This window comes from Notamacropus eugenii, chromosome 1 (assembly GCF_028372415.1).
Source record: "Notamacropus eugenii isolate mMacEug1 chromosome 1, mMacEug1.pri_v2, whole genome shotgun sequence".
Classification (NCBI taxonomy): Eukaryota; Metazoa; Chordata; class Mammalia; order Diprotodontia; family Macropodidae; genus Notamacropus; species Notamacropus eugenii.
The window spans coordinates 570,736,199-570,762,828 of NC_092872.1; the positions used below are offsets into that span (position 1 = coordinate 570,736,199).

At 36.5% G+C, this 26,630-nt stretch overlaps 1 protein-coding gene and 1 pseudogene across 1 annotated transcript in view; both read right to left on the bottom strand.

Moving 5' to 3' along the window:
• The window catches only part of CSMD1 (CUB and Sushi multiple domains 1), a 2,598,423-nt gene that overhangs the window by 872,650 nt on the left and 1,699,143 nt on the right, over positions 1–26,630 (bottom strand). Inside the window, exons 9-10 of the mRNA XM_072634370.1 lie at positions 18,276–18,400; positions 2,396–2,517 (exon numbers count right to left, since the gene is read on the bottom strand). Of these exons, the coding sequence (XP_072490471.1) occupies positions 2,396–2,517; positions 18,276–18,400 (247 nt within the window). The remainder of the gene's footprint in view (positions 1–2,395; positions 2,518–18,275; positions 18,401–26,630) is intronic.
• On the bottom strand, positions 11,859–12,636 carry LOC140527686 (regulator of G-protein signaling 2-like; annotated as a pseudogene).

The following is a 26,630-nucleotide window of genomic DNA, read 5'->3' on the forward strand; positions in this document are numbered from 1 at the left end:
TGCTATACATATAAATGTAGGTGTAGAACATCATTGTGCATGATCTGTTTTTGTTTTGTTTTGTCTTTCAGCTGAGTTTGTAGTGTCTGGAAATTATTGATGAGATAGCTGAAATTCCTCATACAAAATAGGCAGGAAACCCTGGTACAAAACATTAGAGTTTATTTTTTCTTTAAATCAGATCTATAATTTCACCAGCACAGGGAAGTCCAAGTTAGAGAAATTCCTTTTATCAAAGCAGAACTGCACGAGGTCAGCATTTTACAGACTTAGAGTTGTCTAGGACACTAAAAGGTTAAGTGACTTTTTCCAGGATCTCACAGCCAGCATACGTCTGAGGCTAGGCTTGAACTTATCTCCCTGACTCTTACTCCATTTCTCCTCTATGCAATTCCATTGCTACATAACAGCAAGTATAAAGGAAAATAAATTCCACCTCTGTGTAATAAATCACAAGATGGAAATCCCTCATTAAAATGATCCAGGTGGTAATACCAGGAGATGTGTCCACTTTGCTTTTCTCATTTTCTCTATCCCTTTCTTGGGATCAGAGTTTATTAAACTATTCAGAACTCCTCCCCTGCCCTTATGATTTGTATATGAAGTGCCTGTTTCTACCACTCTTTAGAGAGGCTCTGATTTCTAAGGTTTGTCCCTATTCCTGAGCCCTGAGACCTCCCTACTATCTTCAGGTACAAAGAAAAATGAATTTCAGCCCGTGCTTCCTCGTCTCACTAAAAAAAACAAAAAAAAAAAGGATTCTTTGCATCCAAAATACTTCAAGTTTTGCTGGTAGAACGAAACCTCCTAATACAGTATTAATTAATGTGTTAATTCTTGAGATTAAATCTATTGTTCAGTTATTAAATCCACTAAAAAGTAAGTTTTCCTGTTCAAGGTTAGAACCTGTTCTATTTTCCAGGTTCATTTTCCTTCTCACTCAATCACATCCATAAACCTCAAGTCTTAGAGAGTGGGGGTGGATTGCCTAAAAAATAAAGTTATTCAAAAGTAGAATCTCTGCCTTGGAAGACAAAGCATTCCTCCTACCTGGAGGTCTTTAAAGAGAGGATGGATGGCCACTTGAAGAAGCCATTCCTATTCACATATGAACTGCAACAATAAAGCCTGGATGGTTTCTTCCCATTCCAATATCCAATTCTTTGGAGACAATCATTAGGGTCCAGGAGGGGAGGAAAAGAAAAGAGTGCTAAACAAAGCACTAGAAGGTAGTCATAGTATTTTGAGAAGTTAAGCACTTAGCTAGTAAGTTATTTGATCCTACTAATAGGATCAGGTAGCTCCGGGCACACTGCTAGAAGCTCTGGGCACATGGCTAGAAGCAGGTTGCAAGATCTTTAACATATCATTCTATGCAGCTTGAACCCTGATATTAATTTCCAGAATCCACAGAAAATTTTCAAGTAATTAGCATCCTTCCTCTTCTTTGCTTTCACACATAGAGAAACTGAATGTCATAACTGGCTTCACAACTCAATGTATTATAGAACAAATTGCTAGTTAAAGATTAAAAAAAGAAAATAATGTCTCTATAATGAATGACCAAAACATCTCTGTCTTTCATCAGGGAACAGAATGGAGGTAGGTGATCAATCTACTTAAATCATTGTATGCTCTTTAGTGAAGATTTTTATACAGAAAACAAGGGCCAAAGATTTAAAAGACAACAGTAAGCAACCAGTCTATTTTGTTCAAGGGATTAATTAGCATATATCTAAGAGGACAGATACCTGCATTATGACTAGAATGTTGAAGCAAGTCCCAATACAATGTTATCTGTTGTTGTTCTATCATTTTGTTTTCTTTTTTCAGTTGTGTCTGACTCTGTCACTCTTTGTGACCACATTTTGTGATTTTCTTGGCAAAGATACTAGAGCAGTTTGCCATTTTTTTCTCTAGCTCATTTTTTTTTTTATAGATGAAGAAACTGAAACAAACAGGATTAAGTGACTTGCCCAGGATCACACATCTAGTAAGTGTCTGAGGCCAGAGTTAAACTCAGGAAGATGAGTCTTCCTGACTCCAGGCCTGGCATTCTATCCATTGTGACACTACTATCAGAGTTGAACAACCCTGAAGAGATAGAAGCAAGAAACTCAAGCACAGAGTTAGTTCCTGTGAAAGAAAGACATTGATTTGCAGCATCATAGGAAATGGGGTGTGTATACACCAGAAACTATCTGTATTAGGTGTGACAACTAAGAGCATTTATCTAAGTATAACTACTTCTAGGTAATCAAGGGTTTGTAAATGGCAATCACTTTCATTTCAAGCAACATATTTTTAAAATATATGGCATTTTTGTAGTGTGTTTTAAATGCTTGATAGAATAAGGAGAGTCATTATTAAAATAATGGTTAAAAAAAAAGTGTACCTTTTCTGGATCTGTTGTAGTGATAACCCATACACAGTGTGCATTGTCTTCGTATTGAACTGGATAATTAGGTGATGTAATGATCCCACTGGGTCCACGGAGGTTGGAACCACATGTTCTAGCTAGAAATACAAAAAACAAAAGTACGTTATCTTCTCATAATATTTTGTGATTACAGTTTTTAATGTAGTAAGAACACTGATTACCAGTGAATAAAATAATGAAATGGTTCATTAGCTAGATCTAGACTACTGAATATAATTTTAACATCTAAAAACATCTATCTTATGTGCAATAGATAGAGCACTGGACCTGGAGTCAGGAAGACCTGAGTTCAAATATGGCCTTAGGCACTTACTAGCTATGTGACCATGGAGATGTCAACCCTTTTTGCTTTAGTTTCCTCAACTGTAAAATGAACTGGAAGAGGAAATGGAAAACTACTCCAAAATCTTTGCCAAGAAAACCCCAAAAGGGGTCAGGAAGAGTCAAATATGACTAAAAATGACTGAATAACAACAAAAACAACAATTTTTACAACATCAATTTATTGAATGTAGAAATTAAGACTCAGAGAGATAAAATAATGTTCACAAATCTGGGAAGTCACAAAGTTATAAGATTTCCAAAAGGCAAGGGAGGGTCCGAGTCATGGCTCCAGGTCTTCTAACTGCTAGTTCACTGCTCTTTATATTACATCCCCCTCTGTCTCCATCTTGACCTGTTGTATGCAACTTTGGTGGTGTATCAACTTTGTACATATTTAGTATATGCTTATATATGTATATGTCTTTTCTAGATAGAACATAATCTTGTCAAGAGCAGACGCTGTTTCTCTTCCTTTTTACCAACAGTGACTGGCAAGGCATATGGTATATGCTTAATAAACACTTATTGATTAATTGATTAATATGCAGTGAAAGGTAAAATAGGAAATACTGAAGGTTTGAGAATTAGACTCTGAGGGATTTGGGTGGAGAAATATCAAATCCCTCCTACTTGGTCAAAGTCTGTGTTTATCTTGCTTTTTTGAAGTCAAGTAATAGTCCCAAGGTTGTGAATGGCCTTATGTGTTTCCATGAATTTGGATAAGGCCATATAAATCAATGAGCAGAAGCTGATTGAATCAAACCCAGTTAGGAAGATGTTAAAGCAGAATGAATTTTTTTTATGTACCAACTCATTCCAACTTCTTCTCTTTATCTATGGAAGCTATGAACTTACAAACATTTTACTCAATTAGCTTTCAGTTATTCAGCATACTGTTAAAGTATACATATTAAGTACTAAAAAACTGCAACTATTTCAATATATTAAAATCTAAATTTTTTAAACACTGGACAGTTTTCTTCCAAAACAGAATATTTTCCATGTTAAAAATAAAACATAAAAAAAGGTCACTTGAACTTAAAAAGTGAATATATGTATTGTGCCTTAAAAGGACACAACAGACAAAAAACATGTATAACTCCAACACACTTATGGTTTCTGTTTAATTAGTCTATTTTTGGGTTTTTGTTCTCAAAAAAGATCATGAACTTCAGATGCTGATTTTTCCCATAAGATAAAAAAAATCACTAGCAACATTAATTGGAAAATTTCAGCAGTAAAAGTAAAACTGGAGGGAAATGTTTAATCAATTTAGAATGCTAGTTGTAAAAATCTTATGGTCAGCAATTAATGCACAATTGCAAGCTAATATAAGAATAACATAGCATGTAGAACATATAGTATCTGTACCATGAACATAATAGAAACCTAAAAACTACTGTTAATTTTGAGTTAAGTATATGTAGATAGTTCTTAAAAGTAAATTCATCATATGTGTGCATATACAACTCTATTTAATCAACATATATGTAATGTATATACAGAATTTCTACAAATATGTATACTATGAATATTCCTGACACCAAAGGATATCAGAACCTGATTACAATTTAGTAGACATAGCCTATCTCTTCCCCTTGCTATCTAGTAGACTTTGGACAAGTTATTTCACTTTTTTTGGACCTTGGATCTTCATTTATGAAGAAGGAAGTGACTAGTAGCTCTTCCAGCTATAAATTGATGATCCTATATTCTGATTTTCCTGGGAAATTATCTAAGACATACATAAGTGAAGTTATTTGTCCTGGGTCACACAATCAGAAATATTAGTTGGGACATTTGAGCCTGTCTTCTTGAACAGCAAGCCCAGAATTCTATCACTGTATCTATGACAATCTGGGGCAGTTCAGTGGTGTAGTAGATAGAGGCCTGTGCCAGTAGTCAGGAAAACAGTTCCCTGAGTTTGAATTTGGCCTCACACACTTACTAGATGTGTAACCCTGGGTAAGTAATTTAACCCTGTTTGCTGTAGTTTCCTCATCTTTAAAATGAGCTGGAGGAGAAAATTTCAAATCACTCTAGTATCGTTGCCAAGAAAACCCCAAACGAAGTCAAGAAGAATCAGACACAAGTGAAACAAATGAACAACAACAAAAATAATCTTTTATAATCTGCCATACCATGGTTGCCTCTACATATGTATATGTGGGAATACCTCTCTGTGTATACAAATATACAATCTGATATACTAACACTTGATTTTATTGTTCTATATAGTCAGTCATTCAATTAGTATTTATTAAATATCTACCACATGTCAGGGGCTGTGTTAAATGCTCTACACATTTAATATATTATTTAGATGGAGATGGAGATGATAGAGATTGTGACAGAGACAAAGGTAGAGATACTTAAGTCCAGAGAGGTGGTCTCTGAGCTAGAAAAGGCTGGTGTTAAGTCCTACTTATCAGAGATCCTGGCTATAGACATTGGGGAAACCATTTAACTTAATATTTTAGTCAATTCTCTAAGAGTATAAATGGCAAAGATGATACTGACCTGCTCTGGCAAAGGACATTCCTCATTAGGAGGACCCCAAATTGGTGAAATCACAGGTCTAGTCCCTATCACCTAAGTATATAAGTACATAAATACATTATGCCTGTGTCACAATCTCTATTTATTTAACTATCTATAAAGCCAGAGAGGAGTTTGCTCGTAACTTTTTCTATCACTGTTTTTTTTTTTTCTTTTGAGTCCCCAGTAGAGCATTTTGCCCTTGCTGCCACATTGGCTTTACAGAAAATGCCACCACTGGTATAGTATTGCCCTTGGGACTGGTACCTCCTCTGGTTTTCTGCCCTTGGCCAGGCCTGAGGCAGACCATTTAAAAATAGATGCCCATTAAGCAGGAAAACCAAGCTTTTATTTTTTTAAAAAAATTGTTAAGTGATAGTAAAACTCTCTAGAGTCTCAAATATGAAGTTCTTAATGGGGATCATAACACCTAAACAGAAAGAGTAATGCTTATGTATTATGCCCCCATATAATTGCAAATAATAGTACTGAGAATAAGAGCTAGAATTTATATAGCACCCTAAGATTTGTAAAGTGACTTACAAATGGAATCTCATTTTTTCCTTAGAACAACCCTGTGAGGCAGGCACTGTTATTATCTCCATTTTATAGAGGAGGAAATTGAGGTTTAACAAAGTATATGACTTGCTCAGAGTTACACAGCTAATAAGCATCTGAGGTTGGATTTGAACCCATGCCTTCCTAACTCCATATCCACTGTGCCACCAAACTCTCTCTACCTATACATCCAATTTAACAGCCTATTTAAAAAAATAGGTCCAGAGACGATGGTTCCAATCTTGGATCCACCATTTATTAGCTATGTTTTTGAAGGCATTGATGCCATTTAAGTAAACATATGGAAAACAACTAGATAAGAAAGCAGTGATTATAAAGAGCCAATATGGCTTCATCAAGAACAAAACATGGCAAAGGGTCTTTTTTGACAGAACTGCTAAATTCATCAATGAAGGAAATATTTGTATTTTGTTTACAAACATTTTAGCAAACCTTTTAATAAAGAATTTCATTCTATCTCATGGAGAAGATGAAGAGATAGAGATTAGCCAATTACATACTGTAATGGATTCATAACTCATTGGATGGCTGTTTCAAAAATAATTTGTTAATGGTTTAACGTAAACATGACTGAAAGTAGCAAATGAACTCATGCTTAGCCCTGTGCTCTTAACAGTCTTATCAGTAATTTGGCAGAATATAGATGGTATGATTACCAAATTTTCAGATGAAACAGAGTTATGAATGAATCAGAATTGAATGAAAGAGCAGTCAGTCCGTAAATATTTATTAAGCACCTACTATATGCCAGTCATTGTCCTAAGTGCTGAAGATATAAAAAGAGGCAAAGGCAGTCCCTACCTTCAGGAATCACACAATCTAATGGGGGAGACAAGAAGCACACAAATAAAAACAAGCCGATTTCTGGATAAATAGGAAATAATTAAAGAGGGTAGGCATTAAAATTAAGAGGGACTGGGAAAGTTGTCATGTAGACTATGGGGTTTTCTTTGGAATTTGAAGGGAGCCAGGGAAGTCAGTAGGCAAACAGGACAGGAAAAAACGTTACAGGAATGGGGGACAGCCAGAGAGAATTCCTAGAAATGAGAGATAGAGAGACTTGGTCATGAAAGCATTAGGACAGTGTCATTGGATTGAACAGTACATAGAAAGGAGTATAATTTTAGAAGACTTGAAGAGGAAGGGACTAGGTTAGAAAGGACTTTGACTGGCAAAGGATTTTGTTCTTTATCCTGGAGGCGATAAGTGGCTATTGGAGCTTATTAGGTGAAGAGGTGATAAGGTCAGACCTGATCTTTAGAAAATCATTTGGTGACTGAATGCAGGCAGACCCACAAGCAGGCTCCTGCAATTGCTCAGGGGTGAGTTAATAAGGGTCTGCACCAGAGTACTGGCCATATCAGAGTAGAGAAGGGGATATATTAAAAAGACATTGCAAAGGCAAAATCAACAGACCTTAGCAAAAAGATTGGATAGGAAGAGTGAGGTAAGAGATGGTAAGGAGTTGAAGATGACACCTATATTGCTAGCCTGAGAGACGAGTAGGATGATGTTGCCTTCAACAATAATAGGGAAGGTAGGAGGGGAGAGCATTTAGAAGGACAGATAAGTTTCATTTTGGTCATATTGAGTTTAAGATATCTGCTAGACATCCAGTTCAAGATGTCTGAAAGATCCATTGGAGATGTGAGATTAGAGGTCAGAACAGGGAGTAGGGCAAAAGAATCATCAGGATAAAGATATTTAAGTCAATGGGAGCTAATGATATCATCAAATGAATTAATAGAGAGAGAGAAGAGAGCAGGGCCCAGGACAGAACCTTTTGTGACATCGGTGGTAAGAGGGCATGATTTGGATGATAATCCAGTAAAAGAAATTGAAAAGCAGTGATCAGATAGGTAAAAGAAGAAGCAGGAGAGAGATATCCTGAAAAGTGAAAAGTAAGGAATAGAAAATGATTAATAGTTTTAAAGGCTACAGATATGTTGAGGAGAATGAAGACTGAGGAAAGACCATTTCATTTGACAATTAAGAGATTACTGGTAACTTTGAAGAAAGTAGTTTTAATGGAATGATGAAGTTGGAAACCTGATTGATAGAAAAATTAAGGGGGGAGAGAGAGAAAAAGAGAGAGAGAGAGAGAGAGAGAGAGAGAGAGAGAGAGAGAGAGAGAGAGAGCGCACAAGTATTATGATTGATCTTTTTTAAGGAATTTAGCCACAGCAGTAACAAGAAATTTAGAGTGCTAGTAAAGAAGGATTAGGAATAACAGGTAGAAGAATGAAGTAAGAATCTTTTGAAGATGAGTGAGACATGGGTACAACTATAGGAAGTAGGAAAAATGGACAGGGAAAGAATGAAAATAAATGAAAGAATGGGCATGACAGAGAGAAAGACTCTACCCTAAAAAGAACATGGGGAATTTAAGGAGGGATAAAAATATTTAAAAAAAGGGACTTATGGAGTGGGTCAGTGAATACATTGTTTCTGTCATTCAATCTTTCAGTCATGTTGAACTCTTCATGACTCCATGTACCATAGCTACCCAGGTCTTTCTGTTCTCTACTACCATGCTTGAGTCCATCCATTCTTGTCATCTTCAGAGAATTACTCTTATTTTTTCTGACTAGGTGAAAGATGCCATTCTTTGTCTCATTTCTTGCCTAGCCTTAATCAGTGAATGGGCATTGCCTCAGTCAAACTGAGACCTGGGAAAAACCTTAACTTAAAAACTTAAAAAAAAAAACCAGCTTAAAAAGGTCAACCACTACATCATTTCTGTGTCTTGCCACTTAACCCAGATGCTCCAGATGAGAAGGTGAGGCTTGTGACTTTACACAACCATCCCTCACTTAAATCCAATTCACTTGCATGTCATGGAGTCACCTTCCTGATGTTACAGTCTTCGAGAATGAAGAACAAACAACAATCTCTGTGAATAGTAGTAGCAGCTGCCCTAATGGGACCAACTGAAACTGGCCATTTGGGCAACACAGCTGTTTCATTCATTCATTCTTTCTTTCCTTTTCTTTCCCTGTGTCCACATAGGGTATCATACCTTCACCTGTGGGTTTTCTGCCCAAAGGAATGTAAATTTTGATCACTAAAATCTCACAAGATGTCTTGGGGTTTATGGGCTAAATTTTCTTTTTCTTAAGGACCATGCCTTAGATCCAAATCACTCTGGCTCTAACTGATTGGCCAACAATAGTTCCCAGGCCAAGTCTCACTTGGTCACTATTTGGGCCCTGACTGGCTCAGAGTGAATGTAAATAACAATTGTTTTAGTTTTGACCAGAAACCCTGAGTGTCTTCCCTTTCCAGACTAGGTAAAATGTTATTCTTTATTTCCTGCTTCAGTCAAAATGAGATTTGTTAAAGAGCTTAGGTCTTAAAGGGCAAGGTCAACCACTACATCCAGGCCAATCTCTAGTTGTCCTGATCTACATCTTGCCACTGGACCCAGATGACTCCGGAGGAGGAAGTGAGGCTAGTGACTTTGTACAGCCCTCCCTCACTTAAATCCAATTCACTTCCATGTCATGGCATCGTCTCCCTGACATCGTGGTCCTCTTCAAGAACAAAGGACAAACAACGACAATAATTACTCCTCCTCCTCCTCCTCCTGCTGCTGCTGCTGCTGCTACTACTACAACCATGACTACTACATTTCTTATTATGCAAAGAAGCCATTTTAGGCTTGATATTAGGAAAAATTTCCAACCATTTAGAGTTGTTCACAAGTGAAATGGGTTGCCTTGAAGCATGGTGAGTTCTCCCTTTTTAGAGGATTTCTTTTTCATTTATTTTGTTTATTTATTTATTTTTCAGTTCTCAAAATTCACTTCCACAAGAATTTCAATTTAAAATTTTTTCCCATGTCTCCCCACCCCCCACCCCAAGACAGCATTCATCCAATTCACCTCTTCCTCCAGTCTGTCCTCTCTTCTTTTATCCACCCTTCCTCTATCTCCCTTTCCCCTTTATTTTCCTCTAAGGCAAAATAGATTTCTATACTCTGTTCCCTATATATCTTAATTTCCTGTTGCATGCTAAAATAATTTTTAACATTCATTATTAAAACTTTGAGTTTCATATTCTCTCCCTCCCTCCCCACTCACCCTTACTGAGAAAACAAGCAATTCAATATAGGTCATACATGTGTAACAATGCAAAGTACTTCCACAATAGTTACGTTGTAAAAGACTAACCACATTTCTTGCTGTCCTATCCTGCTCTCAGTTTATTCTATTCTCTCCCGTGACCTATCCTCCCACAATAGTGTTTGCTTCTGATTATCCCTTTCCCCAATTTGCGGTTCTTTCAATTATTGTCCCTCTCATATCCCCTTCCCCTTTGCCTTCCTGCAGGACAAAACAGATTTCCATATTCAACTGAGTGTGTGTTATTCTTCCTTAAGCCAAATCCCATGAAAGTAAGGCTTAGTTATTTCCTTTCATCTCCCCCCTCTTCCTCTCAATTGTAAAAGCTTTCTTCCGTCTTTTATGTGTGATGATTTACTATATTCTGCCACTCCTTTTCTCTTATTCCTAGTACATTCCATTCAACAGTAAATTTTATTTTTTTAGGAATACTCCTTTCAAATTCAGCTCACATGTATATATACAGACATACACCCATGTACACATACATACTTAAACATATATGATATAAACATACATACATACCCATACACACCTACACATATATTTCCTCTAACTACCCTAATATTGTAAAAGGTCTCATGAGTTACAAATAAGATCTTTCAGTGTAGGAATGTAAACAGTTCGATTTTAATGAGTCCCTTAAGGCTTCTCTTTTCTGTTTATCTTTTCATATTTCTAGATTGTATTTGAAAGTCAAAATTTCTACTCAGCTCTGCTCTTTTCAAGCAGAATGCTTGGAAGTCCTCTATTTCATTGAAATTCTGGTTTTTCCCCTGAAGTATTATACTCAGTTTGCTGGGTAGGTGACTCTTGATTTTAATCCTATCTCCTTTGACCTCTGGAATATTATATTCCAAACCCTTCAATCCCTTGGTGTAGAAGCTGCTAAATCTTGTGTTATCCTGATTATATTTCCACAATACATGAATTGTTTCTTTCTGGTGGCTTGTAATATTTTCTCCTTAACCTGGAATCTGGCCACAATATTCTTAGGAGTTTTTCTTTTGGGATCTCTTACAGGAGGTGATTGGTGAATTCTTTCCATTTCTATTTTACCCTCTGGTTCTAGAATACCAGGGCAGTTTTTCTTGATAATTTCTTGAAGGACAACGCTGAGATTCTTTTTCTGATGATGGTTTTCAGGTAGACCAATTATTTTAAAATTATCTCTCCTGGACCTATTTTCCAGGTCAGTTGTCTTTCCAATGAGATATTTCACACTGTCTTCAATTTTTTTTCACTGTTTTCATTTGTTTTATAATTTCTTGGTTTCTCATAAAGTTATTAGCTTCCACCTGCTGCATTCTAATCTTTTAAAATATCAAAATAAATTTATTTAAAACAAGTATTTAAAGACCACTTAATTGAAGTTTAGCTGCCTTCAAGACTTTTTTTTTTAGCATTCACAAATGTGGTACCGTTCTACACAACCTTAACCTGTAACATATGACAACATGTACATGGACCACTTCTTTCTCTCCACGATGAGGGAGTATAACACAAATGACTGGATCATATGGACTTGCCTCTGTACATAGTAAACCTTTCAATCAGACAGTGGTAAAATGGACTAGTTTAGGAAGAGATGCATAATCATTTAATCAAGGCTATATATGATCTCCCCTAGGTCTATTTGATTAAAAAAACTAAACTCTTTCAAAGGAATAGTCTTATATCTGCTCTGGAATATCAACTTCTCCAGTGTGAATTAAAAATATACATCACTTAGACAATGTATTCACTGTCTTCTATACACAACACTTCCAAGACAATCAAACAGATCTTCTCCTATGCCATTACTGTCATGGTTATTCATAATGCAATTCAACTTGCAGAATCACTACTTAGTATGATGTTTCCTGAATACCCAGATTCAATTTGATGCTTGTCTTTTAGACCATCAGTTTTTATTAGGTTTCATGGGCCACAGGCCTTCCTTCTTAGCAAGAAAAAGTCAAATGTTCTTTCTGTTGCTCTACTTCATTTCCCATGCTCATTCATGTAGCCTGAGGCTCTCTAGTAATCTGTGACTTTTTATACAAGTCCTGATAAAATTCAGACTCCAAAAATCTGGGCTGGGAATTGTTTTTCATCAAACTTAGACTCTTTTCTGGGCAGTCATGAAGCAGCCAGTTGTAGCCTCTTCAATACTATGAGCATGGTTTTAATTTAAAAGTCTATATTTATCTCTTTTGGAGCCTCCTTTTCTATGGAGTCAGTATAAATTTTCCAGACCTTGGAGGTCAACTTCTGGGGAGACTTGGTTTTCTTGAAGTCTTCACAGGCCAGCCAGAATTCTATGTTTTCTTCACAAAACTCAGATTTTCAAAAAGCCCTAAGTTCAGCAAGACCAAATTTATTGGCAAGAAGGCTATCAAAAGTTTCTGACCACAGCTGCGCTTCTTCAGGAGAAGGTCTAATAAAAGCTTGCTATTCGCCTTTCTTGTTAGCTTTTGACTTCCCAGGTGTGAATGAGTTTTGCAGGAAGCAGCTTAAACGTGTCTTCCAGTCTTTTATGATTGTCTGCTTCATCTTTTCTTTCTTCTCTTCACCGTTTGGGTAGCCACTAGCACTTTTCTCCATGGAGCTGCAGTTGGATTGGAAAGCCAGGAACATAGCATTTTGCATGAATCTGCATTTGCATGATCTGCAAAATGGGCTGGAGAGAGTAGTTGCCTCTGCAGGCTCCTCCTGGAGCTCCCAGGGGCCATTCTAATTTTTAAAGAACTATTTTCTTCAGTGAACTTTTGCACCTCCTTTTCCATTTGGTCAATTCTGCTTTTTAAAACATTCTTCTCCTCGTTGGCTTTTTGAACATCTTTTGCCATTTGGGTTAGTCTATTTTTAACAGTGTTATTTTCTTCAGCATTTTTGGGGTGTCCTTTGGCAAGTTGTTGACTAGTTCTTCATGATTTTCTTGCATCACCCTCATTTCTCTTCCCAATTTTTCCTCCACTTCTCTAACTTGATTTTCAAAATCCTTTATGAGATCTTCCATGGTCTGATACCATTGCATTTTTTGGAGGTTTTGGATGTAGAAGCCTTGACTTTGATGTCTTCCTCAGATGGTATGCTTTGTTCTTCCTCAGATGGTATGCTTTGTTCTTCCTCATCCAAAAGGGTGGAAGAAAATACCTGTTCACCAAGAAGTAAACCTTCTATAGTCTTATTATTTTTTTCCCTTTTTTGGGCATTTTCCCAGCCAGTTGAGTCCTTTGTCAAATAAAAGGCATACTACTCTAGGCTTCAGAGGTTTTGTGCAGCTGTTCTCTGAGATATCTCTAGGGACCTGTAAGTTCTCAGTTCCCCCAAGGTGGTGCAATCAAGGAAGAGGAGTTTATTCCTCTCCTGGCCTGCACTCTGGTCTGTGAGCAATGACAAGCAATCTTTTCTGCCCTGGAACTGTGAGTAGAGTTCCCTTTCCATAACCACCACCAGCTCCACCATGCCAGCGCCAGTGTTCCTTATCCTCCCAGGACTGCCACTCAGGTCTGAGATCCAGATTACCTACTTGATTCCTCCAAGGTCTTTAGGCCAAGTGTTCCAAAAGTGGATATTGCTGCCCTGGAGCTGAGACTGGGGCCAGACCACACTCCCCTCTCACCCAGGTGAAAGAACTTTCTTACTGACTTTTGAAGCTGTCTTTATCATCTGTGGGTTGAGAAACCAGGAAACCGCAGCTGTTACCTATGATTCCACACCCTGAAGCCTACTCTAGTCTTGTCTGTGGTTCACAGTCCAGGCTGGGCTGTACCAAGCTCCAAGCATGGTGTGATAGAACTTTCCTGTTGGCCTTCTATGTTGTCTTGGGCTGGAAATCTGCTTTACTTTGTCATTTTGTGGATTCTGCTTCTCTAGAATTTGCTTAGAATAATTTTTACAGGTATTTTATCGGTTATGAAGGGAGAGCTAGAGCAGATACATCCTTCTATTCTACCATCTTGGGCATCCCCCATTCCTCCGAGGTTTTCAAGAAATAAGTAAATCACTATTTGTTGGGTTTGTTATGGTGGAAATTCCTTTCCAGTAAGAGTTGAACTAGATTTTCAATGGTATCCCTTCTTACTCCCAAATTTTGTGATTCTGGGAAGAGGGGAAGCTATAGTTGTGGCTTCTAATAGTGTGTTTATTTCCATTTGAACTAATGTAAAAAACATTGAAATCAAGTATATTATCTTAAGGTTTAATTTCATTCCACTATTGTCCTTAAATCTAATGGCATGTAATGTCAATCTGGATGCTCTCTTAGATAAAATGTCAACTATAGTTCTTTCAGTGATTCTAGCAGGATATGAAATCAACTGAAGACTGTGTCTTGTCTGTTTACTTTGTCTATATTTTCCATATCTAACACAGTGCTTTGAATATATTAAGCACTTAATAAATGCTTACCAAAATGAGTTCTTTAAGACAAAAAATCCCTGCCAATTAAAGGTACTCAATTGATTTTTAACAGCTTATAATGACTTATCCAATAAGGAGCCATAAAACTTGTTTTCATATCCCTTAATGAAGTAAGCATGATTTCAAACAAAATCACTTGTATAATTACTGAGCTATGACAACCATTCATCTGTTTTGTAACAGGAAGAAAAAGTAACATTCCTTTAGTACTCAAAAGCAATTAGCTAATGTGAATCTTGGCTAACTACCCCCAAATGTCCAGATGTGAAGAATCACTTCTGACTCATAGCAATTTATCAGATGCTTTTATCAAGAAATCCCACAGTAGTCAAAACAGGCTAATTAAAGAAATTTAGAGACCCTCTATAAAGATCTAAACAAGGGGGGTGGTGGGAATCACACTTTTCCCACAGATTTGTAAACATATTTATATAGGAATATAAAGTATTTTTAGTCTTAAAAAACTTTTGCTGTATTTGATAAATAAAGGATCCTGGAATATGAGGGAGGAAAAAAACATTAGGCATGCTACCACAGAGTTGTCTTCATATTTACTATTTCTCATTTTTATTACAGCTAAAATTTATACTTCCTTATGGTTTAGAGTCAGAAGGATGTAGATTCAAATTGTACCTCTGATATTATCTATGTGACTGAACACATGTCATTTAACCTCTGTGTGTCTGTAGAAACTTTGCAAGATTTATCAGCCAAGTCATACATGATTTGCGATCACATCAATTGATGACGTACTCCTATTGAGGAATGGCTCTCAAAGATGATGAAATTACAGATTCTTCAAGTACATAGTCATGGTACAAGAAACAAATGAAGGTGCTTTATAATGTAAAATATATAGTTAGATGTCCCTTCAGAAGCATTAGATATTTCAAACTATTAAAAATAATTTTGTAGAATGGAAAAAAAAAAACTTGAATTGAATCTTATGTGGAACTTCAATAAGATTTCTTCTTGTTTTGAATATAATTTCTATTCTATTATCACAGGTCTATCAATCATTTGTAACAAGAAATCCTTAAAAACAAGGAATAAATGATTAATTTAAATTAATGTAATTTAAAATTTAAAATGCACCTAAAAGTTGCAATCTTGAGAAATTGAGAACTTTAACTGAAGAAAGTATTTTTAATTTCAGGAAAGTCAGCCCAGAGACAATAAAAAAAAGTAATTGAATTCTGTCTCGCTATTCACACTCATGAATATGTTCATTTCCTTTTTTATTCAGAGAGAAAGAAAGTCATCATTATCAGGATCGTAGCATGTCAGCCTTAGCAGGGCCTTATAAATCTAACCTCCCCAAGTTATATAAACTGTGCATTGTCAGGTTACTGGAAGAATGGAGATTGCCATGCTCAAAGGGACACAGGCATATGATGAGAAAGGGGGTTTGAATACAGTTCATCTGCCTCCAAATGTAGTCCTCTTTCCACGATATCATGATGCCCTTAGAGATGTGGCATTTGATTGTTTCGTAACCTATTTGGGCTGAGATGAAGTATAGATGTGTGTCTCTTGGACCATGACGAGTTACTCTTAAGATTTAAAAGTCATAAAAAGATTCCCTTCTCCAAAATGGACAATTTAACTACTTTATCTGTAGAATTCTCAGTATCAAGGTCCTTTCTTAAAGGGTAACCCAAAAGTTCCTGTAACAGACATCGTTCACAGTGAATGAGATACAGGAAGAGAATATTTTAAGAAGTGCCAAAATATTGGAAGTAATGAGGTAATGACCCTTGACTAGTTATGGGAGACAAGAATGTTAAGTAATGTCTAAAGGGACACTATAAGGTCTGTAAGGTGTTGAAAGATACCGCTAAATAGAGGTTTGAGGTACATAGAGGTTTGGGGTAGGGATGAAAAGAAGAAAAATTTCCCATTTCATAGTTTGGTCTAGAAATGAGCCTATCCTTTTTCCAGAGCAAGAACAACTGTGATATATATTCTCACTCTCTGGTTCTACAAATACCCAAGTAAATAACCTGCTGCAACAGAGCCAGAGGTATTTGTACATTAGAGCATGGGTAGAGGTCAAATCAACTCTTTTATGCCCACCACAGAAAAGCAATTCTGTTACATAAGACCTTAAAAAAACTGAACTGACTTTTCAAATTAAAATATTTGAAAAGTAGACAAAAAATCAGAAATAGTTTCTATTGCTTATAATGGGGACTTATATAGTCCTTCCTGACTCTCATTTCTGTAAAAGTAAACATAAAAATTCACTCACTTGGAATATTTTTGAATTTTGTTTATTGCTAAGCTGCTCATTTTTTAAAAATTCATTTTAGTATGTATTGTCTACAATGTGTAGAATTCCATGGGCTGTAGAACGTGTAAAGATGAATCACAAAAAGTCCCAGCTCTCCTGAAACTTACACTAAGCCAGTTTAAAACCTTAATTAAAAAAAAAAAAAACAACTTATTTAAAGTTTTGAAAATGTTCTGCTCCACATAAGGCATAAGAAGAAAAAAAAATTCTAAAGAAATATTTTTGGCTGCCTTAAACCATTTTCTCAAGCCAAAACTAACAAGAAAATATTGGAGATATAATTATAGTAAAATCATTATATCTATTTTGTTCACTTATTTAGCAACCATATATTAATGTCATTAAAAGTACCAGATGTGTTCTCAACTCCACACTTTTGCTCATGTTGCTCATTATACCTAGAAATCCTTAAATTTCCCCTTTAATTATTTAAATACCCAACTAAAATCAAGTCTTATACATTAAACCTTACCTGAACCTAGATAAAAGCATACCTGCTCTGTATCTCATAGAAGAGTTTCTTTTGAAGCTCTCTGATGTATGTATTATGTAATCTTATATATTATCTCCTTATCTTAGCCCCCTACTATATTGAAGCTTATTAGAGGCAAGCATAATGCATTATTTAAGCTTAGTAAGCCTAACAATACCATGCCCAATGCCATGTACACTTCTATTTCAACACTAAATCACTTGAACAATTTGAACCATTATTATTATGGATATTCCTTCCACTAACACAAATCAAAATTTATCTACGAATTAGCAGAAGGCATTTAGGAATTGCTTGGTTTGAAAAAAATCATCATCTTTCTATACAATAAAAAATTATATATTTTATTGATCTATTTTGTTTTAATATAATATATATTTCCAATGTATGTAACTCTCTCCTGGATTTCAGCCCATTTTATCAGATTATCATGCTTCTTTTCTTTAATCAGTCTTTTTTTTTTCATAAAATAACTAATTTTCAGACATACTTGTTAAGTGAAAGTGTGAGTTATCTTACCTTAGGGGTTGAAAAACTGACACGTAAAGAAATTACCACTAGAAAATTAACTAACAGGAATGGAGAAATTGTTTTAAATAATTAAAGTTGAAAAGTTACTCATTATGATTAGGGGAAAATAATGTTTGTGAAAGGACAAGTTTTATGTCTTTCTCTCCTTCTTTTTTTGGCCCTGTTTCTAGAATAGAAGCAGGAATTCTTAGGAACAAGAGAATTTTTGGATGTCTTCTATTCAATTAGCTCAAATGGACATAGGGTTAAAAATTCTCAGAAAAAATGGGTAAGGGATAAGTAAGTAACTAAAATTTGAAGAGAAAGGTACCAAATTGTATTAGTTAGTTAACTAGAATTGAAATGACTCAGTTCAATTCCCTCATTTTGCAGATGAGGAAACTAGGTTTAATTCCTTGATGCAAGTCACAAAGAGATGTCAGTGAAAAGCTGGTACTAGTTTGAACTTAGGTCTTTTGACCATTGCTTATTTTGTCAGTTTACAAACTGGTCACAAAAAGTACCTAGACAGTAAACAAAAAAGAGGACCCAAATCATATTCCTTACCACGACAGATAGGCCGGTGGTCACTCCATGCTGCTAGTGTCTCTGTGACTCTTTGACATGTTATGCTCTTAGAACCCTGAAGCACATAATTATCTTCACAGGAGAACTGGACACTTGCCCCCACCCTAAGGAATCAAGAAAGAAACAAAGTTTATTAGATATGAAGCCCAGAGGAAAAAAAATGTACAAATATAATTTGAAAGTACAGCCAAAACTGTCAAATATGTATATAGGAAAAAAATAAAGATGTGAAAAAATTCAGATAAACAATCATTTTCACGTGAAGAAAAGTTTTATTTAAAAAGCATAAATATCTGTGCTGTTCTATCAATGTGTGAGGAAATGCAGCAGAAAAATATATTTTCAAACAGCACATACCAATTATAATCAAAGGAAAGCCACATCCTATACTGGGGAAACGTAACTCCCTGGAAAATCCTTTCCCACCTCATTTTAATATAATCTATCCAGGCTACAGTTAGATGAAAAATTGCTTTGGCTCTAGTGCTACATCTGAAAACATGAAGCTTTGAGGTTGTGAGCACTGACAAAACACTAAAACAGAATAACAATTCGGCAGGTGCATAAGAAAATGTGCAAGTCATAAATCAGTTATGAACACACACCCAATTACTTCTCCAGAGCTTGACATGGCATTAAGTATAGTGCACCACTATTTTACATTCTGACAAGTATCCTCTTTAAGGAACAAGCCCTGCCCATGTTTTCTTTTCATCTTGCCACAGAGACTGGGAACACAGAGGAGAAATATTGGAGGTGGGAGTATGTTTAGAGAGAGAAGGGGTAAGAAAAAGTGAGATCTTCCTTTTCTGTATACTTAAAAGTATAATTCTTTACCATATGTCTGCATTTCATAATGCAGCTTTCACTATACTTAGATATAAATAGGTGGATGTTAAACATAAATACACACTCATATGCACATGTAACATACACATAGGTTTTGGTGTTTTTTTTTGGTTTTGGTTTTGTTTTTTCTTTTTGGTCCAAATCTATAATTTTATCCAATTAGAGAATTAGTCTAGGAGTTTCCTCCACTAATGAAGAATGACCACCCAGAGTTTCATAGAGGCACAGAAAGATATAGTGATTTATCTACAATTACATAGGCAGTATGTGTTAGTGGTAACACTTGAACACACTTTGCTAACATTAAAGCTATCTCTCTTTTCAAAATGCAGTATTAACACTTACATAGATCCATAGGTAGACACAGAGGAACACCCATAGAGGGGTTTCTCTGCACGTATGTAAGTCTACCCAAATGTACAAATCCATTCAGATATACCAAAATATAGAAATTTATAATATACTACAATACACATACCTATATGTATGTGTTTATATACACATGCATACATGCATATGGTTATATTTTCAAAATGTATATATACAGAAACATGTAAATATACACAATCACATAGATATGTCTACACATACAGAGAGACACATTATACTTTGGGATATATGCATAGAATATACATCATAACACTACGATCAGATGGGATTTATTCCAGGAATGCATTCAATATTGACCATATAAATAACAAGTCTAGGAGAAATCATGATTATCTCAATAGATGCAGAAAAAGCATTTGACACAATACACCACCTATTCCTACTAAAACGAATAAGAGAGTATAGGAATAAAAGAAGTTTTCATTTATGAAAATAATAAGCAGTATCTACCTAAAACAATCAGTAAGCATTATATGTACTGGGGATAAGCTAGAAGCATTCTCAATAAGATCAGGGGTGAAACCATAATGCCCATTATGAACACTGTTTTTCAGTATTGTATTAGAAATGTTAGCTATAGCAATAAGTAAAAAAAATAAATAAATTGAAAGAATTAGACTAAGCAATAAGGGAACAAAACTATCCCTCTTTGCAGATTATATGATGATATACTTAGAGAAGCCTAGAGAATCAACTAAAAAACTAAAAATAACCTTAGCAAAGTTGAAGGACATAAAATAAATCCACATAAATAATCAACATCTCTATATATTACCAATAAAGCCCAGAAGCAAGAGATAGAAAGAGAAATTTCATTTAAAATAACAATACACAAAATAATATATTTGCGAGTCTTACCTTGCAAACATAGGAACTGTAAGTACACAATTACAAAACGCTTGTCAGATGTAAACAATTGTAAAAATACCAATTCTTCATGTGTAGACCAATTTAATATAGTAAAAATGACAATTCTACCTAAATTAATTTACTTATGCAGTGCATACCAATCAAACTACCAAAAACATTAATAGAGGTAGAAAAAATAACAAAATATTTATCTGGAAGAATAAAAGTTCAAGAATATCAAAGGAACTAATAAAAAAAAATGTAAATGAAGGTGGCCTAGCCATACTAGATCTAAAACTATACTAAAAACTAATAATCATCAAAACTATTTGGTACTGGCTAAGAAGTAGAGTGGTAGATCATTGGAATAGGTTAGGTGAACAAGAAGCAGCAACAGATGACTATAATAGCTACTGTTTGATAAACCAAAAAAACCCAGTTTCTGGTATAAAAACTCACTATTTGACAAAAACTCCTAGGAAAACTGGAAAACAGTATTGTAGAAACTAGGTATAGATCAACTGTATACCAAGATAAGGTCAAATGGATACATGATTTAGTCATAAAGGGTGATACCATAAGCAAATCAGGGGAGCAAAGAAAAAGGGAAGTAAAAATTTATTCTCTCACTGACTATGCATTAGAGAAATGCAAATTAAAATAACTTTGAAGTACTACCTGACACTTATAAGATTGGCTAATATGATAGAAAAGGAAAATGATAAATATTGGAGAAGATATGGGAAAATTGGAATACTAATGCATTGTTTGTGGAGTTGTGAATTGATCTAACCATCCTGGAGAGCAATTTGGTATTATGCCCAAAGGACATAAAATTGCGCATACCCTGTGATCCAGCAAAACCACTACTAGGTCTGCATTCCAAAGAGATCATTTAAAAAAGGGAAAAGGATCCACATGTACAAAAATATTTATGGAAATTATTTTTGTTGTGGTAAAGAATGGAAGCTGAAGGGATGTCCATCAATTAGGGAATGACTGAACAAGTTGCAGTATATAAATGTAATGAAATAACTATTGTGCTATAAGATATGATGATTAGGTCACAGTCAAGATGGTGGAGTAAAAGCAGGGACGTGCTTGAGCTTTCCCACCAAACCCTTCAAATAACTGTAAAAAATGACTCTAAACAAATCCAAGAGCTACAGAACCCACAAAATGACAAAGTGAAACAAATCTCTAGCCCAAGACAATCTGGAAGATCAACAGGAAGGGTATATTCAGCCAGATTGGGAGTAGAGTGCAATCTAGCTTGGGCTACACCAGAATAGGTAGGGCTAGAGCAGGCCTCAAGAAACTAAATGGCCACTGTGGCAGTTTCCAGACTTCTCAACCTACAAATGCCAAAGACAGTATAGAAGGTCAGTGATAACACCATGACAGACCTGGGTGAAAGAGGAGTGCATGGTATGGCTGATGTCCAGCCCCAGACCCAGGGTATGGGAAATAGTGGCTGTGGGAGCAGCAGCAGCAGGTTGCTTCCAGAGCTCTGGGTCCACAGATGTTGGGGGACTGAGCAACTGAAACAAAACCCCTGAAGCCTGGGACAGCACACCCACTGGAAGCAGAGTCTTACCTTGACAAAACATTAACAGTCAGGTATTTAGCTGGGAAGATGAACAGACAGAATAAAAAAAAACCCAGACCATAGAATATTACTTTGGTGACAAAGAAGATCAAAACATACAACCAGAAGAAGACAGCAAAGTCAAAGCTCCTATATCAGAAGACTCCAAGAAAAATATAAATTCGTCTCAGGCTGTGGAAGACCTCAAAAAGGATTCTGAAAATCAAGTAAGAGAAGTAGAGGAAAAATTAGGAAAAGAAATGAGAATGATTTGCAAAAGAGAACCAAAAAAACTGAAGAAAATGACACCTTAAAAAATAGACTAACCCAAATGGCAAAAGAGATCCAAAAAGCCATTGAGGAGAAGAATGCCTTAAAAATCAGAATTGGCCAAATGAAAATGGAGGTCCAAAAGCTCGCTGAAGAAAATAATTCGTTAAAAATCAGAATGGAGCAAATGGAAGTCAATGCCTTTATGAGAAATCAAAAAATTATAAAATAGAACCAAAAGAATGAAAAAAATACAATACAATGTGAAATATCTTATTTGAAAAACAACTGACATGGAAAATAGAGCCAGGAGAGATAATATAAAAACTACTAGACTACTTGAAAGTCAAAATCAAAAAAAGAGTCTAGACATCATCTTTTAAGAAATTATGAAGGAAAACTGTCCTGATATTCTAGAACAAGAGGGTAAAACAGGAACTGAAAGAATCCACTGATTACCCCTTGAAAGTGATCCCTGTTGGGACTGGAAGCTCAATTCCGTGTGGACAGTCTCGGGCAGGTAAAAGTGGGACTTCTAAATCTTAGAGTCTTACGAGGCCCTCCATGAACAGCGGGGGTTCGAGAAGGTCAGACCGAGCTAGCTCGGCTAGCTCGGGTATTTCCGCCTCTCCCCCGGAGATACCTGATGGGTGGAGTCTCCCTGCCCTCGAGGTCGTCCCGGATTGGAGCACACCTAGTTACCTAACAGCATGGTATTGAGATGCAAACTGTGTGGCTGAAGATTAAGTAGGATTGAGGAAGCCAGAAAGCTCTTAGCACGTGTGGAGCCAAAGAGAAAAGTAGGGCTCCGCTTCTTTTCTTTCCTCTCTCCCCTCCCCCTCTCTCCCCCGCTTGTACTTCTACTTCCATTCCCTTAAGCTTAGCCTTCTTAGGAAATCTCCCCCTCTTCGTCCTAAGAAAGAAGAGCCCCTGCACTTGTAACCGAAACCCTGTAATAAAGCTCAACCCCTGTTTGACTCTGGAACGTCCTTTCTCTCATATGTGCATCCGGCGTGGCCAGCCGAAGACCTGGACAGGTAAGAAAGACTCGGGTAGCCCAATACAGGCCTCTAGGCTTGGCAGATCCCAAAAGGAAAACTCCTAGGAATATTGTAGCCAAATTCCAGAGTTTCCAGGTCAAGGACAAAATATTGAAAGCATCCAGAAAGAAACAATTTAAATATTGTGGAAATGCAATCAAGATAATATAAGATCTATTTGCTTAAATTAGGGGATCAAAGGACTTGGAATATGATATTCTGGAGATCAGAGGATCTAGGATCAAAACCAAGAATCAACTATCTAGCAAAGCTGAATATAATACTTCATGAGGGGAAATGGGTGTTCAATGACATAGAGGACTTTTAAGCATTCTTGCTGAGAAGACCAGAGCTGAACAGAAAATATGACTTTCAAATACAAGAATCAAGAGAAGCATGAAAAGGTAAACAGGTAAGAAAAATCATAAAGGACTTATTAAAGTTTATGCTCTTATATGAAAAGACAATATTTAAAACTCATGAGACCTTTCTCAGTATTAAGGTACCTAGAGGAGATAGATAGATTATATAGACAGACAGACAGACAGACAGACAGACAGACAGACAGACAGACAGACAGACAGACAGATAGATAGATAGATAGATAGATAGATAGATAGATAGATAGATAGATAGATAGATAGATAGATAGCCAGGGTAAGTTGAATATAAAGTGATAATATCTAAAAAATAAAATGAAGGGATAAAAGAGGAAGATATTAGGAGGAGAAAGGGAGAGCTAGCATGGGGTAAATTGTCTCACATAAAAGAGGCAAGAAAAAGGTTTTACAGTGGAGGGGAAGAGGTGGTAAGTGAGAAGGAATGAGTGAACCTTACTCTCATTGGATTTGGCTTAAGGAGTGAATAATATACATACTCAATTGGGTATCTGAACCTATAGGAAAGTAAGCAGAAGAGGATAAGGGGAGGTTATAAGAAGGGAAGGTATACTGAGGGAGGGGTATTTAGAAGTAAACACTTTTGAAAAGCGACAAGAGCAAAGGAGAAAATAGAAAAAGTGGGGATGGGAGAGGATGGAGGGAAATATATTTAATCTTTCACAACATGATTATTATGGAAGTGTTTTGCATAACTACACTTGTATAGTGGAGTGTAGGGTGTGTTCAGGGAGGACTGGTACCTTTGGTGTGATGACTGCTGAGCCCTTTTTGGGACTCTTTCCACCTTTGGTGTCCACCTATTTCACCTAACTCTCACCTGTGGCTCCAAAAAGCTGTAGCATGCTCATTGGCACAGCCTGGTAAACTGTTTTGGCAGATGGACCAAAACAGGTTGAGGGTAACCAAGGGGTCTCAAACTCATTGCTGAGTTAGGGAGGTGTCTACTCCAAGCATGCGAAGATTTCCTCTAGTGGAATGGGCAGATGAGAATAATTTGTTCCAACAGTCACGAAGGCAGCTGAAGCAGGCAATGTGGAGCACTTAGAGCTTGGTTAGATACCAAAGACTCTAAGGTAATCCACTGCAGCCTGAACCATCACCAGTCATCTTGATTCTGTCTTGCCACTGAACTATGATGGCTCTGGAGGAGACAGCGAGGCTGATGACTTCGTGCAACTTTGCCTCCCTTAAATTCATTTACTCATGAATCAAAAGACATCACCTATACAATTTTACTATTATGCCTCAGTCCCATGGCAATAGGCAAGTGATGAAGCAGAGAGTGTGGATACATGGGAGCTGTAGTCACAACCTTGCACACAGGTGGCCCAGGCCATAGGGTCATTTTTCACTGAAAGCAGCAGTGGGGCTTGGCAGCCCCCTGAGCAGCCTTTTAAGGATCACACTGCTCACCTCCTGGCATGAAGAATGGGGCTAGAAAAGGTGCCCTAAACATTGTCTGCTTACTCAACCCAGGCTTGATTACTGCAGTAGGCAGGGAATCCCACTATGTTATCAAAATACAAAAAAAAAATGTACAAAATGTACAAAAACATCTGCAAAAATGATTCCACTCACCATCAGCACATAAAATGTATGCATACTTATGGACAGCATAAAATTCAGTAGACCTGAAAGACAAACTGCTCTTGTTGCAAGAGAACTCAACTGGTTTTGCATCTAAATAGTAGCCCTGAGTGAAACAAAGTTAGTAAATGAAGACCAGCTTACTGAAGCTGCATACAAAATTTTCTGGAGTGGGTACAATGAAGGGAAGCACAACGTACATGACATGAGTTTTGCAATCAAAACTAATCTACTCAGCAAGGTGGTATGCCTGGAAAAAGGAGCAAATGACAGGCTCATGACAATGTAATTGCCACTCTCAGGAAAACACCATGCCACAATCATCAGTGTCTATGCTCTCACCATGAGGAACCCTGATGAGGTCAAAGAAAAATTTTATGAAGACCTAGAGACTCGTATCATCAATATCCCATAAGACAACAAGCTTATAATTCTGGGTGACTTTAATGCTAAAGTAGGCTCAGATAACCAGACTTCGCAGAGAGTCCTAGGGAGGAATGGAGTTAGAAACAGCAACAGCAATGGTCATTTATTGTTGAAGACTTGACTTGAATCACATGACCTTCTCATCACAAACACTGTTTTCCATTTACCTAAACACAATAAAAGTTCATGGAGGCACTCTCACAGCAAACATTGGCAACTAATGGTCTATAAGGAGAAGACAAAGACAAGATGTGAGAGTAGCAAAGGTAATGTGTGGTGCAGAATGCTGAACTGATCATAGACTTATCCTCTCCAAGTAAAATATTTGCATTCATCAAAAGTGCCACCCCCCAAGGCAAAATGACTACCAGGAGAATTAATGTCAACAAATTAGAGATCTTCTCTGAGCATGAACAATTTGTTGCTAACTTGGAGAGAAATCTGAGCCAATACACAGTTGGCAACAGAGGAGAAGAAAAGAGTGGACAGCTTTCAGAGATTTGATGTACAGCACTGCATTTGCTCATCTGAGTCAGAACACTTACAAACACCAAGACTGGTTTAATGAAAATGATGGGGAAATTCAGAAGATACTAAAAGAAAAACGAGAACTCCACAGGATATACCAGTAAGACAGTTCACCCACTTCTAAGAAGGAAGCATTTAATTCCATCAAAAGCAAAGTGCAAGCAAAGTTTGGAGAGATGTAGGATTCCTGGTTCAGTAAAGCAGATGAAATTCAGTTTTATGCTGATAGCAATAATCCAAAGAGCTTTTATGATTCCCTGAAAGTTACTTATGGACCAAAAACCTAAGATGCATCACAACTACTCAGTGTTGATAGAGTCACATTGACTGGTTATAAGGACATGATCCTAGAGAGATAGGCTGAGCACTTCCATAGTGTTCTCAATAGACCATCATCAGTCAATGC